The 17,379-nt window shown below is 42.6% G+C and overlaps 1 protein-coding gene across 2 annotated transcripts in view; it reads right to left on the bottom strand.

Moving 5' to 3' along the window:
* GRIN3A (glutamate ionotropic receptor NMDA type subunit 3A) overlaps positions 1-17,379 on the bottom strand; it is a 78,678-nt gene that overhangs the window by 34,653 nt on the left and 26,646 nt on the right. For both annotated transcript variants that reach the window (XM_050943042.1, XM_050943043.1), the window contains exons 2-3: positions 13,350-13,951; positions 6,358-7,405 (exon numbers count right to left, since the gene is read on the bottom strand). In XM_050943042.1, coding sequence (XP_050798999.1) covers positions 6,358-7,405; positions 13,350-13,951 — 1,650 coding nt within the window. The remainder of the gene's footprint in view (positions 1-6,357; positions 7,406-13,349; positions 13,952-17,379) is intronic.

Below are 17,379 nucleotides of genomic sequence, written 5' to 3' on the forward strand. Positions count from 1 at the left end.
AGCAGCAGATAGGGGCCTAGATTTTCAGTGTAGGCACCTCAATGCATCCTAATTACTAGAGCTGTGCAGAGGACAGAAACTCTGTTTCATGAAAGATTTTGATTTTTGAAATTTGTCTTTTATTCAGAACTGGAACAAAACCTCCAAATTTTGAAGTCCTCCCAAGGAAAATTCCATTTGGGGTGACTTCCACTTTTTGTTTTCCTGTATTATAGTTGAACATCCAATTAAAAATATTCAAAATAAGAGGTAATTTCAAAACAAAAAAATCAAACTTTTATTTTGAAAAATGTCAAAATCAGATGTTTCAATGTCGTGGGCAACGTTTTTCTGGTTCTCTTCCAAAACCAAATTCCAGAAAAATCATCTCAGTTTCACAAAGCATTTCAGTTTTGACAGAACTGCATATTTCAACAGAATATGGTTTCATTTAAATTTCTCTGGCCAGCTGTACTGTGGTGAACCTCTGATTTAGATCTTTTCTGTTCTGTTCAGGTTCTTATGCCATCATATCACTAGTTTTGCTGCAGCAACACACTATCCAGGGTGAAGACTGTATGTGTGCTTTCATTTTTGAATCACAGCATAATTAACATAGTCAGCACATCTCCTCTAACAAAGAAGGATCCCCAGAGACATTAACTGGTGCCCGCAAGCTTCTGGGATTCAGATGAGCAGTGCGGGGGATTTAGTATGATCCAAGTGAACTATGAAACATTTTCCTCACAATTTTCTCACACCTGTAAACAAGCACCTTTGCTGTTAAGTGTAGAGCTGTCTCTTCTCACTGAGGAAATTACATTATCTCTGTAAATCTCCTGTCAGTATTTCATGCAAATTGCATATTGATTTTATGCAGATCCTTTAAATAGCATTAAGGTTTGCAGCCTATTTTATGATCAAACAACAGTCTGAATGCCCTCAAAGAGATGATCTCTGCGCCCCTGCCCTCCCCCAACAGACCATGATAACAGTCTATACCAGAAAAGGATTATGGATTCACAAGAACACAAGGAATAACCAATGCAAGAACACACAGGAATACCCAATATAGGAATTATGGGCTACATTTGTTTGTAGTTGAGTATAATTCTTGTAAATGACTGTGCCTTTCTCTAATGTTGCTGGGACTTCTCACCAGCCAGGAGTGTTCCTCTAGTACTGTATGCTTGTAATATTTGCTATGTCACTATACTACTTAGATGCAAACAACTTATTTTTCAGTTCATTTTAAAAGTTGCCAGAAAGAAAAGCGATTTAAACAATGGCAATAGAGTGCATTTGACTCCTTTGTCAGATCCTTAGGTGATGCTATCCTGCGGTTCCTAGTATGTTTTTTAAGTCTGTGATTAGATTGCCCTGTATCAGCTTTCAGCACAATGCTGGTGACCAAAAGCACCTAGTGCCGCCTGTTTTCAGGAGGTGTTGAATGTGCTTCTTCTATGTGTTGTCATCTGTCTGATGCAGAAGGCCTTATGTTTTTCAAATGGGGAACCTCAAAATGGAGGCTGGTGGAATTAAGACACAAAAATTTTGAGTTAAATGACTGTCCAAGGTCAAGACACTGGCTAAGATCCTGATCCCGCAAACAATTATGCACGTGAATACTAGTTCCCTCTGCCTTATTTACTAACCTCAGTCTCACCAACATGCTGATATAGGGTCTTACTTCTACTCCCACTGGTGTTAAGATATTTTAAGTCATAATTAAGACAGACTTCTAATTATTTGTTGGACTTCATATCATATTCTAGAGCTGAGTGAGTAATTGATTGATTTTGGTTCAGTGGTTGAACTGAAAAAATCACTTTGGGTCGAACAAAACATTTAGTTTGACGTAAAACTAAATATTTAATGTTGCTTTCAGGTGGTTTTCTCCCCTTTTTATTTTTTATAATTACATGTAGCTCAAATTTCAATATGAAAAGTTGAAAGGCTTCATTCTGACTATGTCAAAATATTTCCTCTTTTTTGCATTTTTTCCCTCATTTTTTTTTCTGGCTGAAACTATGTGCAGAATTTGACCAAAATTTGCAAATATTTTTTGTTGACCTAAAACTGCATTTTTCAACAAATCAACTAATAAGTATAAAACAATTTACCCAAAAAATTTCACCCAACACCAGCTGTACGAATGTTCATTTCCTTGTGCAACTTCATAGATGTTTTCACTAAGTGCAGCATTACTAGAATTCCGCTCTACACGTCCCCTCTAGAACTTACTGATCAACGCATAAAACAACACACCTCTCGATCCGTTAAACATCACTATGACAACACAGATCTTTATGGAAAGGCAGTTACTTTATTTATTTATGTTTACATCTAATTTCATGGGGGCATGGATGTTCTTTGGCACCATTGATTTTGGATGTTAGTTTTTTAATGTCCTTCTCAGAGCAGACAGTCTCTTTCATTTTTCAGTATTTGCTGTCTAGCTCAGAGGGGATTTAGTTTCTGTGGCAGACCTGCCAGCTTCCAGCACAGAAATGATAGTTGTCATCCACCACCTTGAAAAGGTTGGTTTTCTTTCAACATTTCAAAAGCACAGTTCTCCAGAGTGGCACTGTCAGTTGAGGAGGAGAAGAAAGTGTTTGTGAATCCAGAAATAAATATTAACTCATTCATCACCTGTTTGAAATGATTATTTCAACCACAAAAAGGAAAAGGCTTGTTCTCTAAGTGGCATTTTTACTAGGTACTTTGACGATTTGAGGAAGCTATGCTGTTACTCTGCAAGAGTGGAATTGGGCCAGGTGGGCCGAATCAACAAATTAGTCTGATTAGGGAAGCTTTAGGGTGGAGGCAGCTAATTAGAGAGAGGCTCACCTGTGCAGGAAAAGGCAGGGCCTATAAAGTCAGGTAGCAGGCTACAGACAGGCAGGCAGTAGTCACTCCCTGGGAAGAGGGTTCCTGGAGATGGTACACCCAAAGAGAGAATGGGAACCAGAGAGTAGGAAGCAGTCTAGGGAAGGAGTAGCGAAGGTAGAGAGAGGAGCCCAGAACTGCTGAATGAGGGTCCCTGGACTGGAATCTGGAGAAGAGACTGGGCCTGCATTCCCTTACCAGCCACTGAGGGAGTGGCACCGGGCAGTGAGAGGGAAAACTGCCTAGGACTGCTAGAGAGAAGGGACTTTGCTACTCCAAGAGGGGGAATGCTGAGTGACCTAGCTAGAGAGATAAGTCCTGAAGAAGATGCTGTGGTTCTTGGGGCTGAGAGAGGGGCTGAGGCCCAGAGAGAGAGACAGTGTGCAAAACTGTGGATGAGGGCATCAGCCTCGAGAGTTAATCCCCAGAGTGACCAGGAGGAGCTGCCAGACCAGCAGTGAGTGGTGCACCCTCTGATAACACCCATAAATGAAAAATTGAGGGAGTGCAGGCTCAGATGGTTTTGGTGATATAAAGTGCAGACCTGACAGCTTCATGGGTGAAAGGGTCTAACAGATCAAGACTGAAGGAAAAAGACAGAGGCCAGCCAAAGAAGTAGTGGCGGGCTGTCATTAAGGAAGTCATGTTAGCATGTGGTGTGATGGAGGATATGGCATTGAATAGAGCATTCTGGAGGGAGAGAAGTTGTAGAGCAGAGCCTATCTAACTGGGAGTAACACCAGGAAGAAGAGTTATTCTGAGGTAAATGCAGGGAATGTTACCCAGGAAACTGTCCTGTTGGCTTTCACATAGCAGTAGGGAGTCTTCTTCCATAAGGATATTCTTGTAATGAGTATCAAATGTCAAGGTGGCAATGCCTATAGGCTTTGTCCTGAAAACGCTATTGAGAATACTGCTTACTACCCAGAATAACCCTGTTGATTTCAGTTGGACCATTTAGGGCAGTAAGCCCTAAACTCAAGTCAGCATTCAGCCTGTGCAGCATAGGGCCTTCTGTTTGCAACACCTCACTGTTTTCTTCCTTCAGCATTCTGTGCCAAGTTTTGCATCTTGGCAGAGACAGTACCTAGAATCTGTAATTTACCTGGCACTATAGAAAATCCTAAACTGCTCTCCACATTAAGGAAATTCACGCTGCTCTAACTACATGGAGGGGAAGAACAGGGTATGTGCCGGGGGGGAGGGGCGGGCAGCTTAGCTTTGGTCTAGCAGGAGATGCCCAGGACTGGAATAGCCAGATCCAAGGGGCATTGGTGGAGATGAATTGGGAAACTTGCAGGATGCCAGTTTGCACTGGAGACGCATGTGGATCTTGAGAAGTTCAGGCTGAAGCTCTTGTGGATTCAAGAAAATGCTTGTTTTACAGCTTCACAATAGATCTGACCCAATTTAAGATTTCTAAGAAACTGATTTTAGAATATACTTTATTTCAGGCAGTCCTGGAATTTATGCTTCCCAGTGAATAATAAACTGCAGATCACCAATTCCCTGAAGAGAACTCATTAGTAAAGCAGTACATATCAACATACTGCTAATGACTTACCTTTTGACTAACACACATACCAAGATTAATGTGGCTTATTACAATGATTCTCCAAGACCAAGAGTAGAACTTATCATACTCTGCTAAAAATATTTCTAATGATAAAAAAGCTAAGCCATTTAGGATGGTTAGCCAGAAGTTATCCACACACAATTGTCATTGATAGCTATTCTTTAATAACCATCAGATACTTTTCAGTCAGTATTATATTTATTCATGTTAATTAAGACAAATTGGTCTTAATGTAGAAATAGGTCTGAAGCTGAAGCAACTAACATATCTGAACTTCTGGGACAGCTCAAATTCGGATCTAGCACCTTTACAGATGGTGGCCTGGTGCCTGCGGTGCAACAGCAGAGGGTTTTAGTGGATATGGGAAGATGGTGAAAATAGTACTGATCGAGCTAAGTGAGTGGGCGGGGAACATAGGAGAAGTCCACTGCAGATGTCAGAAAAAAGGCAAGCATTGGGAAGAAGCCTCATTCTATTAAAAATCTATTTGCAGGTTTTAGGTTTCAATCCTGCAAACATTTACACACATGCTTAACTTTCCTGCCATGAGTAACTCCCATTGGGACTACTCATGGCAGTAAAGCTAATCCTCTATGTGTTTGCAGGATCAGGGCCTTAATTATTTAGATCTACACTAGAGACACAACCTTCGATCCACATGGAACGTGAGAGAGCAGGGGCACAGGGGTGTGTGTTGCTGTTGGTTCAGGCACCTCCCCCAGCATCTCCCATTGTCCAGGAATGGGGAATCTGAAGTAACATCAACACACACCCCTGCGCCTCTCTTCCCTCACATTCTTTCCGCTTCCTGGAGCAGCACGGGGGCAGGGCAGGGAGCCTGCCCTGCTCCCGGTGCGTGCTGGGCCAGAGCCGTTCTAGGTAAATGCTGGGGAAGGGGAGACTGCGAGAACCTCGCGGGTCACAGAAAATAACCTCGTGGGCTACATGCGACCCACAGGCCGCATGTTTGAGACCCCTGCTCTAAGCCTAGGTCTGCCAGATGGTAAGACTGGACGACAGGGGATGGCTTCTTTGATGATTGCCCTGTTATTTCGTTCCCTCTGAAGTATCTGGCATTGGCCACTGTTGGAAGACAGGATATAGGGTTAGATAGACCTTTGGTCTGACCCAGTACAGCTGTTTTTACGTTCAGTATCTCAAATGAGAGTTGTGGTGGGTGGTTTGGGTAGGGCACAGGTCACATGATTATTTCTCTGATTCCTAGTGCAAATGCTCACAATTATTAATCTGAAATTCACTACGTTCTATAATGGCTGCTGTTTCCGCTATCAGGAAATTCTCTTGCTGGAATACTCACAAGGAGTGAACACAAAAGGAGGGTGAAAACAGGTGGAAACAACTTTAATAGTTATGAAAAGTGTGTGTTCCCAGAGGGTGGGATTTTCCAAAATGCCCGCCTTAGCCCCACTCTGCTCCCATGGAAGTCAGTGGGAGTTTTACCATTGGCTTCCATAGGAGCAGAGTTGGGCTGAAGCTGAGTGAGTGCTTCTGAAAATCCTGCCCAGAATGTCTCTAACTGAGCGTTCAGTCTAAGGTGGTGTGACCCTATTCAGAGTGGCTCAGTTTATGGCTAACTTAGTGGAGATGGCGCCGAACCAAAACCCAATTCGATCCAAACATCCCCGAATTTAAGGGTGTTAGAAATTCAGATCTGAATATTGCAAACTGCTTCTACCTTTATAATAGACTAAATCAAAACCCTGGTCCAAAGAACCCCAAACACTGACCAGTTTGCAATCTGGATTTGAATCTAGCAGTTTAAACTTCTCTATATTCAGCTTTTCTCCTAGATCTGAGTCAGGAGATAATTGACTGCAATGTGACTGTTTCGACTCCATAAATTATGTAATACTTAATGTAAACTGGGAAGAAGCAAAGTTGCCATTCTTTACCTTGGGGTCATGTATTCCAGAAAGCTCCTCATAGATTTTCTCTCCTACCATGACAGCAGCCAGGTTCGCTGTGTATGTTGACAGACAAAACAAACAAAAAATGGCCCAGAGATTCATTAAAAACCGTCCAGTCCAGCATTTCGGGGGTTTGATGGCAGCTGTTCTGCCAAACAAGATTGCGTAACAGACATTCAGGGCAGAGGAGAAGGAGAAAACTTTATTCCTGTTTCTTCCCTTGGGGGTCATCCCAAAAGGGCTTTTCCACTCATACAATGTGAGAAATATTGCTGTGATATGGAGGGCAACAAATATTCCCAGCCACATGGTCCAGTGGAGTGGCCACATAAAGGCTCCAATAGGAGCTGCTGTATCTCTGGTCCTCACTAAGATGCCCAAGCTGGTTGAAAAGAAAGGGCTGGTGAAATCAATCACTTGGCTACGGGCTGTATTGATGCTGAATGATGTCACTGCCATGTGGGCTGTCCCAGCCAGAAGGTCACCCACAAGACCTGTCCAGTGGCCATTTTTCCAAGCTCCGTACTTCCCATCACCAACAATGTACAAGTCAAAATCAAAGTTCATATCCTCGGCCAACTTTTCCAGCAGATCGATGCAGTAGCCATAGCAGCACTTTTTTAACTCAATGGGCACGGTGTCATTGCCCCCATGAAGGGTTTCAAAGAGGCTATCCAACATGGCTGAATCGTTGGTCAGAGGATCCAAGCACAGTTGTCCTGCTGGGCACAACCCTTCATCATCCACCTTTCTTGTGAAGACAAAAGGGTGTTCTATCAGTGTTACTACTCTCAGGTGCAGCCGGGGAGGGTGCAGGATGTGGTTTTTGTGCCTCTGGACCTGCTCTGGCCATATCCCACGATCAATGATGATCTTGCCTTCTTGCCAACTCCCCAGTCGAGTCCACATTGGGTTCCCAACAGGATCATGCTGCAGATTCCAAATGAAGAAGTTGTTTTCTGAGCTGATGATGGAAGAGCCTTTCACTTTAATGTGGCCACTGAGACCATTAAAGGTCGTGTTGGCTAGAAACCTGTTGGGAGAAGAAATGTAAGAAAACAGAGCCAGATATCCATATGGCTGAAGCCTTACACTGCTTTAGAGGAACAATGGGCTTGTATTGAAAGCATTGTATTAGGACTCAGGAGATCTGGCTGTTTCCTGTTTCTAGCTGTATGACCTTGGGCAAATCACGTAATCCTAGTGCCTCACTTCCACCATCTGTTAAATGGGGATAAGGATGCTTCCTTTCTCCCACCCTTTGTCTATTTAGATTGTAAATTCTTCAGGAAGGGTCCGTCTCTTACTAGCTGGGCAGTTATGAGTCCTTCTGGTTGAGAGACTGCTAGCTGAGTACTTCACCACCTACTCTGCTTAGCCTTATTAGAAATTTAATATCCATATAATGCAAAATAATCATTATTCTAGTGCCATATTAAGTTTGAGAAATCAAAGAAGCAAAATTCAAAAAAAATCAAAAGTTACAGGGCCAAATCCTCAGCTTGTGCAAATCAACATCGCTCAGGGATCTGGCTGAGGATTTCTACTGCAACACAATTGAGGCATTGTGTACACCCTGCTTATTTTAGGGTATAGCTTAACTGACATAAAACAATGGTGCATTAAGCTTTATATTCAATATGAAGAATGAGAATAAAAAGTATTACAGGCCAAATGCACTCTTTGGGTTTTCTGGTTTACACAGGCAGAATCTAGACTGAGTCACTGGTGGTGTAAACAGCACCTCCCTCTCCACCCACAGGAGTGAATCAGTCCAACATCTCTGATGTGGCTAAACTGTTTTATAAATTTTCAGTTCCCTGCTACTGCAGGGGCCTAAGGCATTGGTGCACCATAGTCCCTCCTGTTCTCTTCCTGTGGCACAATAGCATAGTCTCCAGAGGGCTGTAATCCTTTGGCCTAATTCTGATTGCTGGATTTAGTGTGCAGCTGGTGGCCTGTAATATTCAGGAAGTCAGTTGGCTCCTTCTGGCTTTAAACTCTCTTACTCTATGATTTGAGAGATTTCATGACATTTAAATGTTTGATTTCACAACCTTATCAAGTTAATGTATTTTCCTGCCACTGATTTCCATGTTAGATACTTTTGGTGGTGGTGGTGGTACGTTGATCCAAACATCCAAAGGGAGCAGGGCATAAATCACATTTTAACAATTTATGGTCTCATACTGTGGCTTCTATGGCCATTCATCACTGCATATGCTGTATGCAGCATTAATGAAGTTCAAAGTCAAGGGCCGTCATGGATATGGAAAACCTGCCTTAGTCAGAAACCTTAAGGAGAAGCTAGAGTAGTTCAGCTGGTATTGGGCTTAATCTAGCATAGCCTCCTGTGAGCAGGGGCAGCTCTAGGTAGTTTGCAGCCCCAAGCACGGCAGGCAGGCTGACTTCGGCCGAAGCCACAGGACCAGCAGACCCTCCGCAGGCACGCCTGCGGGAGGTCCACCGAAGCCGCGGGACCAGCGGACCTTCCGCAGGCACGCTGCAGAAGGCAGCCTGCCTGCCGCCCTCGCAGCGACCCGAAGAGCGCCCCCCGCGGCTTGCCACCCCAAACACGCGCTTGGCGTGCTGGGTCCTGGAGCTGCCCCTGCCTGTGAGGTACAGCGCAAAGTCCGTAGGAGTTAAGTTTTCAACATCTTGCAAGCACCTTGCTGCTTCTGGCTTATAAAAAGCTGTTCTATTTAAATGAGTCCCTATCAATAACATTTCGGTACAGGCTGCTGGCAGACATGTACAGAAAGTGGGTAGCTTACCCAGGCTTGTGGACAGGAAGAATCAGATCATCGGATGGGGTAAATCAACATTAAAATGTCAATTTACATTAGCTGAGGATCTGGCCCTAAGATTAGGCTGTGTGAACTGTACGAAGGTTTGGCTCGTGTCTGTAATGCTGGCAGACCAACTGCCAGCTCAGGTCCAGGCTCCTAGGCATCAGCTGAACACTGACCAAGACATACCTGAAGTAGTCTGGCTCCCTTGTGTATTAGTAGTATTAACATAGACGTTAAGATTAAAAGAATGTGTTTAGAGTTTATGAAATACTTGTAAGATGCTGTCTGTATAATTTCACTTAGAACATCTGTACCCCATGTTATATAGTGATATGAAGTGTTTGCATTGTAATCCTCTGTAACCGTGTAAAGTTACCAAAGAGGAAAGAGGTGTTAATATCTGTAAAATGCTGGCTTCCGAGAGAAGGTGTTAGGTCCTGCTCACCAAGCTCACGTCCAGACTAACCCGCTGTATCGGCGGGTTAAAATCGATTGCTCGGGGATCGATATATCGCGTCTAGTCTGGACGCGATGTATCGATCCCCGAGCGCGCTTACATCGATTCCGGAACTCCATCAACCCGAACGGAGTTCCGGAATCGACACGGAGAGCCGCAGATATCGATCCTGCGCCGTCTGGACGGGTGAGTAACTCGATCTTAGAAATTCGACTTCAGCTACGTTATTCACTTAGCTGAAGTTGCGTATCTAAGATCGATTTTCCTCCCGTAGTCTGGACGTGGCCCAAGAAAGCCCATTGAAATCCAATGGGCCACTGTGGAACATCAAAGAACAAAGACTTTGTTAATTGCTGTCTCTTCCCCCTCTCCCGCCCCATGAAGAAGAGATATGTGTGTGAACTCATACCATCAGTTTGAACTCTGGCAAGAAGGGAATAAAAATCCCTAGCAAGAAGAAACTGCATCTTTATGCTGATTGGACTCTGAGGGGCAAGTATCACAAAGCATAAGCAAAAGATCCCTAGTGCTTGGCCTGAGTTAGGCCTAAGGGACATACAGACCTTGTCCTAATTAATAAACCTTTACAGAGTTTATTATAGGGTTGGCTACAAGCGTTATCTTCAGTGTGAGATCTAAAGTGCAGTTGACCTGGGGTAAGTGACTGGTCTTTTGGGACTGGGAGTAACCTAAATGTTGTGCTTTTTTGGCATAAGGGTCCATCTGTCTCCAAGGCAGGCTTACCTGGGTATCAAGATAGATCAGACTGCCCAGGGGGACTGTCTGTGACTCCATGTTAAAGCCTGAGGAATTTATACTTGATTGGTGAAATCAAAGTATAGAACTCACAGCTAGTTTGGAGTTTGTGCCCTGCTTCTTAAACAGTCTGCACTGAAGCTGGTACTCATGCTCCTGAGACACTGCAGGACAGCTAGACAGGGTCATTCCATTGTCATTCTAAATTTAACAATGGAGTTCAAAGTATGATGCTCGCTCTTTCCTGTTGTATTCTATTTTTAATGTTCCTTCTTCAGTAGAGGCGCTAAAGCTCTTACAACGTCCCCTAGAAGAACTATATTTGTAGTATTTTGATAACGATTTAATTAAAATAGTCTCATCTATTTTTTTTAGCTTCATTACATTCTTGCAGAGTTTAGTAAGGGCCAAGAACCAGAGCAGGGAGCAAGTCAAAACACTGGCTGCTGAAATTGCCCAGGAAGCACAATTAAAGCTTTAATTCACAGACTAGATAAGACTTCGAAATTCTAATGCCTTATTCCTGTAACAAGGGTCTTCACAAGAATTAAAATTCACTCTGCAGGAATTCACCCTCATCGTAAGGGGTATTTAATGAGAATAATAAATTGCAAAAACCTAGCCCCAACGTGTAGGGGGATGTTCTGCACAGATCCTGATTTAATTAAAAACTGAAAATATTGTAGGCCACATTTTAAAACTTGGATTCCTAGCATTGAGGCCCAAATTCTGCATTTGGTGCTACAATTGGGCATTTAAATGTCCAGCTATCCACTGACTATGTTAAATAATGATCGGAGAGCCCAGGCTTCACAGACCTGGCTTTGCTGAGCTCTGTAGAATTATACCTAATTATTAGAGATATAGACCCTTATCCTGCAATGAGCATCTGTATGGGCGTAGAGTTCCAGCCTCATAGAGCTCATTGCAGGTTTGAGGCCATACATGGAGACAGACAAGGAAAAGTAGAAAGTTGCCAGTAGTTGCCGTATGTTGAAATCCCAAAGCAAATGCTCTGGTCCTGTAATGTGATCCACACAGGAAGTCTGCTTCACCCATGTGGAACCCCATTAACTTTATTGAGGCTTCATGCAAACAGCAGTTTGTCAACGCAGCTCACGATGACCTAAGAATATCTTATCCCGTTGATGAATGCATCCTTATGACAGCAGCTGTATGCGCAAATGCCTGTCATCAAATATCTGTTTGGAACGCATCTGCTCTCCCTTTCATGTGCTGTGAAACTGGGTTTGCTCTCCCAAGGTGCGCAAATAGTTAAGGGCATGACTGCAACTCTTGTCATGAGACTATCTAGATTTCCAAAGAGTGAAAAGAAAGGAAATTAATAAACGTGCAGTAATGTAGCGTAAGGCTTGTGTGTTTGTTACAGGACTTGCTTTTTTCATTCAGTCATCCACTTGATCCTCTGCACGTCTCCTTCAAGGGTTAAATTAGTCAGTCATTCGGCACCTTGAAATGTCCTCCTGCTGTGGTGGTATTTCTCAAAGAGTTAGAAGATTGAGTGAGTTATTTTGAAACTATTTCTATGGGTGCTTTATGAATGGAATGAAATTAATCTCACAACCCAATGGAGCACCACAGTGCTGTTCTGAAGCCCAAATCAAGATCTGTTCTCATGACTAAGGTATGCATGAGCCACCTACTCAAACTAGTTTGAATCCATCTAGCATGGGTAACCATAACAGGGAAGACAGAACAGTGTGGGCAGTCTTCACTGCTATTGTTACCCATGCTAGCTGGATTCTAACTAGTTTGGGTGATTGGTCTACGTGCTGTTACTGCTGTGTAGACATACCTTTAACTTTACTTAGCTGAAATAACTATCTTGTGAGTCTTAAATTAATGACAGGAGGTTGATGAAGGAAACATTTTTGTCCTAACTGGGTGAGAGATTCATCTCATCAGTATTGTGAAGAGAGAGGACAGATACCCTCCAAAAGGAACTCTGAACATGCACATCAAAACCACAATGGATTCGCACCTGAATCCTGAACAAAAGTCTGCTGTGTGGAAGGCAGGTGAATTGCGGTTCAGAAAAACTATTAACAACCACAAGAAGGGAGAGGGGAAAAAAAAGCCCATTCATGCATGTATGTGATTCTATTTCACAATAATCGGGTACTAGGGGCAGAGAAATCTACAGCAAATATTACCCAGGCAGATACAGACCACATCCTCTTTTGGTGACCCCTCTTTTCCTTCCACTGTCCACTCACCCACCAAACAACTAGAAATGAATTTCCAGGGTAGAATTTTTCCATTGATTGCACAGTGTGCAGCATTTTACAAGGCTAACCTTAACAACCAGCAAGATGACAGACTGCTTGGCAGGAGGGTGAAGGCTCTGCATTTTTGGAAATTCTACACAGTTTCATCAACTCTCAGTCAAATCCTCCTCTAACCTGCCCCAGAGAAAGGGGTGGCACTCAAGATGCATTTCTGACTGTCTAACCCCCTCTCCCCACTCTAACACTCACCCCCAGCGGTGGAACTGAAAGGAAAGACTTGTTTTCTACCCTCAGACCCATTCTGGCTTTGGGAATATTCTTGGCCTGATTTTTTTTGCCCCCCTCTGGCATCCTGGATCCTGAAAATATGAAGTTGGCCCTGACTTTTTTGCCATCATACATGATTGTAAATTTGCATTCCTATTACAATTTGGCCTGAAAACTAGCTTGTGTATAAGACTCAGATATCTTTACTCCCACTGTGGTCCCAACCACTTCAATGGGACTACTCATGAGGCATGCGGCTACGCGTCCTGAGCAAGGGTATCGCAATCTAGCAAGTGATTAAGCACAATGAAATACCAACTGCTGAATATAAAAGTAAGATGAAGCAGTGAATAGTGCTGAGTTAACTAAATGGTTCAAAGATGGGGGAAAAATGGAGATTTCATTTTATACTCTCAAAACAGTCTTTAGGAGAAAAAATGAAAAGGAAAAACTTACTTTGATAAATATTGCCCTGAAGTGAGATTAGTTTCCTCTATGTCCATGCAATTTGTCGTACTTGGAATAAGAGCCAGCTCCGGTTGGATCAATGTAGCTGTTGCCACAGCTCTTGCTACTAGCTCCATTGCATCCTGGACGTAATGCTCAAAAACAGACTGTGTTGTTTTGCCATGAGCTATGAGACCCAATGGTAAACCCTCTGTTCTCAGTTCTTCCACGTTTTGTGAATCCCCAAGAATCCAGTGAAGTTCAGGAGGCGTCACGCCAAACTGGGTGGTTATTTCAAAAATCCTCCTTGTCTTCTCCATGTCACAGCCAAACATAACCATGGTTGATACTGTGTCTTTAATGCTCTCTAGATGAACTTGTAAGTAGTTCAGAAGGTCACTAGTTGAAGTGAGATTTGTGGTAATATTTATAATGGAGCCCAGCTGGAACTTGGAACTCTGTTGCGTGAGGAAGAGAAAATCTGTGATATTCCACTCTTGGCATAACATCAAGCTGAAATTGTACCAGTTGTTCATTTTCAGGATTGAGAAAGTGACATCCGCGTCAGAGCTTAATGAATTTTCTAAACTCAGTTGTAGGTGAAAGGGATTCTGTATTTAAAGACATGAAAGATATTGATTAGAAAAGGTGGACCAGAAACTTACTATGTTTCTTCCTCGATCAAGTATTATTTGGCCTACAGAGTGAGCGTGCGTGTGTGTGTGTGTGTATTAAGTGCACTGGAATAAATTCTGATTTCCCATTCAGTTTTGAATAGCTTTCTTGGGGGAACTACTGGATCTAAATCAGTGTAGAATCTGGAGTATATCTTTGATCCAAAATTACACAAAATAAAAAATAAAGTACTGAGAGTTTATGGAACACTGCCACATCATTTAGTTTGATTCAAATGTTGTATGTTGAAGAATAAATGAAAGACCCCAAGTTCCTGCTCCCCATCTCTATCCCATGATGCAGGTCAGATCCCTAACTGCTCTAAACTGGTATATCTCCACTAGCCGCAGCTGAGGATCTGGTATAAATCAGTTAAGCTACTCTGAAGTTAATGCAAACTCATGAGTTAGATTAGAAGAATACCACAATTAAAAAGGTTTTCAGCTCTTTTTGTTATCTCTTGGTTTTGGTATTCAGGGCCTCTTGTACCTAGACACATGAATAAACTACTTAAATAGATCATGGCACGCAATCAATACTCATCTTGTACTAGCAATAAGACATTATGTGACTGACTCTCTGGTAAAGGACAAACTACCAAATTAACAAGCATGTGACATTAATGAATCCCACACCACAGAGATACTGTCTATTGATCATAGGCTTTTGATTAATCTGGAAAACAAAAATCCTGTGTAATAGTTTGTGATAGGTGAACTGGTTCCGATGAAGTACTCTCCTCAATCTGAATGCAAGCTAAACCATTTCTGAGGCTCTGAAATGACTGGATAAGTGTTTTTTTGTCTTCAGTTTCTGCCTGCCTTTGCAAATGGAAGGGCTAGTATCCCATGAGAACAGCTGCTCTTGGATTATTTCTATCCAGGATGAGAAGTGGAAGTGCCAGGAATTTCACAAGACAGTCTGTACTCATGAGCTTTTCAGCTAGATTTTGCAGATTATACATTCTAGAGATGCACAGATAGTTTTCCGAGCTATATGCAGATAGTGAATCTTTCAATATTATTTTTAATAATAAAAGAAAATTCTACATTTATAAATAACACAACAGTGCATGCATTGTACTGGTAGCATAAAGCTGAAACCCAAGTGCTATAATTATTACAGTATAATAGACAGACTGAAACATAATTTCATTTTATATAAGCAACACTATCAGACCTGTAGTAAATTAAGTGCTAAATATATATATAAACCCACCAAATTTGGTGTTTGATCCTGCTCCCATTGAAGGGTTTATATGATGGGATTATCTGCATTCAATGACCCAGGAGGTGCCTTCTCATCCTATGTTCCTAAGTCAGTGGGACTTTGGCCATTAAATTCAGAGGGAGAATGATTGAGTGCTTTATTATGACCATATGTTGCCTTTTGGGTAGCCTATGGGGAACGAGATTGATGGGCTTGGTCCAATTCTTAGTGGACAGGTGTCCACCTCAGAAAAAACAGCATAATGTAAGATTTAGGGGGCAGAGTCTGCGTCTTCCAGTATGTTTGTACTACAACATCTTGACTATTTTGGTACCACAGCAATACAAATGGAACATCCACACAAGGTAGCCTCCTTATTGGAAGCCTCCTAAGGAAGTTTTGAAAGGCCCTGGAGACTGAACTTGCCTTTCACCCCTAGGGGCGACTCATTCCAGGTCGGGGGGAGCTTCGATTGCCACTGCCCATGTTGTACATAATCTCTGAATAAACAGGGGACTTTAGTCTTCAGGGGTATCAATTGGGCACCTTTCCACTACACTGAACGCAGTAAAGGATTAAAGAGAAATAGCATTAAACCAACAAATAAAAAAATTAAGGAAACAATCCCTTTGTCTCACTCTCAGCAGTCCCATGGAATGTGATCCTCATTCCATTGAAACCAGTCAGGGATTTACCACTGACTGTAGTGCCAGCAGGGTCACACAGATGATGCAGGAAAAACAAGTGCTGATGAACGTTAAAAATTATGGTTAATGCGCCCAATCCTGAAAGATACAGATCACTTCCTCTTAGGTAGTGAGTGCATTCAGCTCCCACTGACTCACTTGGGAGTTGGAGGCACTCTAAGCCCCACAATTGGACCCTAAGTTTCTCCTATGGGTGTATGGTTGCATTCTGAGGGTCTAGTCCTAATGCACATCTGGGACAGCTGGATGTGTTAGTTTGGTCCCACTGAGTTTCACTGGGATTAGATGACACTGTTCCTGCCAATGAAATGGGATAGAGCTGATGGCAGATTGAATTTGAAAACCATAACGTCAGATGTTTTTCTCCACTGACTTCAGTATTACATTTTTATAAAAAACAGTATAAAAACCATATGGACAGCAGCCACTTTCATGTATGAATTTCTTGTCATAATTAAATGGTTTGAAATAGTGAAAGTTGGAGGGGGAGTCCCTTCCAAATCTGAGGTTTTAAAATGCAGCAGCAAGTTTTTGTGCCAGATATATGCAAGAGAGAATCAGAAAATAAAGAAGCTATTCTGATACGGAACTAAATCAGCTTGTCTGATTTTTCTATCAAAACCTTTTTTAAAAAAAAAAGTTCCTAGCCCTGATATCAACCCTTAGTTCACTTTACTATTTGCAGTGTAAAGTTTCTCATCTCCTTTTCACTTGAAAGCACTGGAGTCCGACCTCTGGCACATACAATGGTAAATCTATATTTCCAAAATGTGGACTGGAACGTGCATTTGAGTATTTCACTGTGAAAGTGTTCCTCTTAATGGCCCCGATTCAGTACAGGACTGTAGCACTTGCTTAGCAGCCTCATCGCAGGCTTAAATCGCACTGACTTCAATGGAACTGACATTTGGGTTTGAAGTAAAGCATGCTGAGGTGCTTTGCTGAATCAGGGACAGAAGCCACGTTAGGATAGATGTAGCAATCCAACATGCCTGTGCATGAAGTTACCGACAATGTTTAATGAGCTGACCCTAAGTGGGAGGCTTTAGCAGTAAATACTGGTTATTTGTTTACTACTCTCTTTAATAAGGAACCAAACTAATTGTCAGGGGTACTTATTGCAACCCTTACTCCAGAATTTTACCGAAACCGTGCACATGAAATTCCGCAACGGAGAGCTCTCTGCCAAGATGTGGTTTTACACCCCTTTTGACTAACTCTGAGATCTGCAGATGAATACCATCATGGAGTTTGGGCAGTTACATAGGGCTTTGTCTTACCAGCAATCCACAATGGTCCTACGGTGGGAACCTTTTCTTCTAGTTGAAATAACTGATGGCCAGCTCTGTTTTGGTGATGTCACTCATCTGAAAAGTCACTCATGCCTCTCCTCCTGGCATTGCCTCCCCTAAGGACACTCCTCCGTATCGTCGCTACTCCAGAAGGGG

Source organism: Gopherus flavomarginatus, chromosome 3 (genome assembly GCF_025201925.1).
Source record: "Gopherus flavomarginatus isolate rGopFla2 chromosome 3, rGopFla2.mat.asm, whole genome shotgun sequence".
NCBI classification, from domain to species: Eukaryota; Metazoa; Chordata; order Testudines; family Testudinidae; genus Gopherus; species Gopherus flavomarginatus.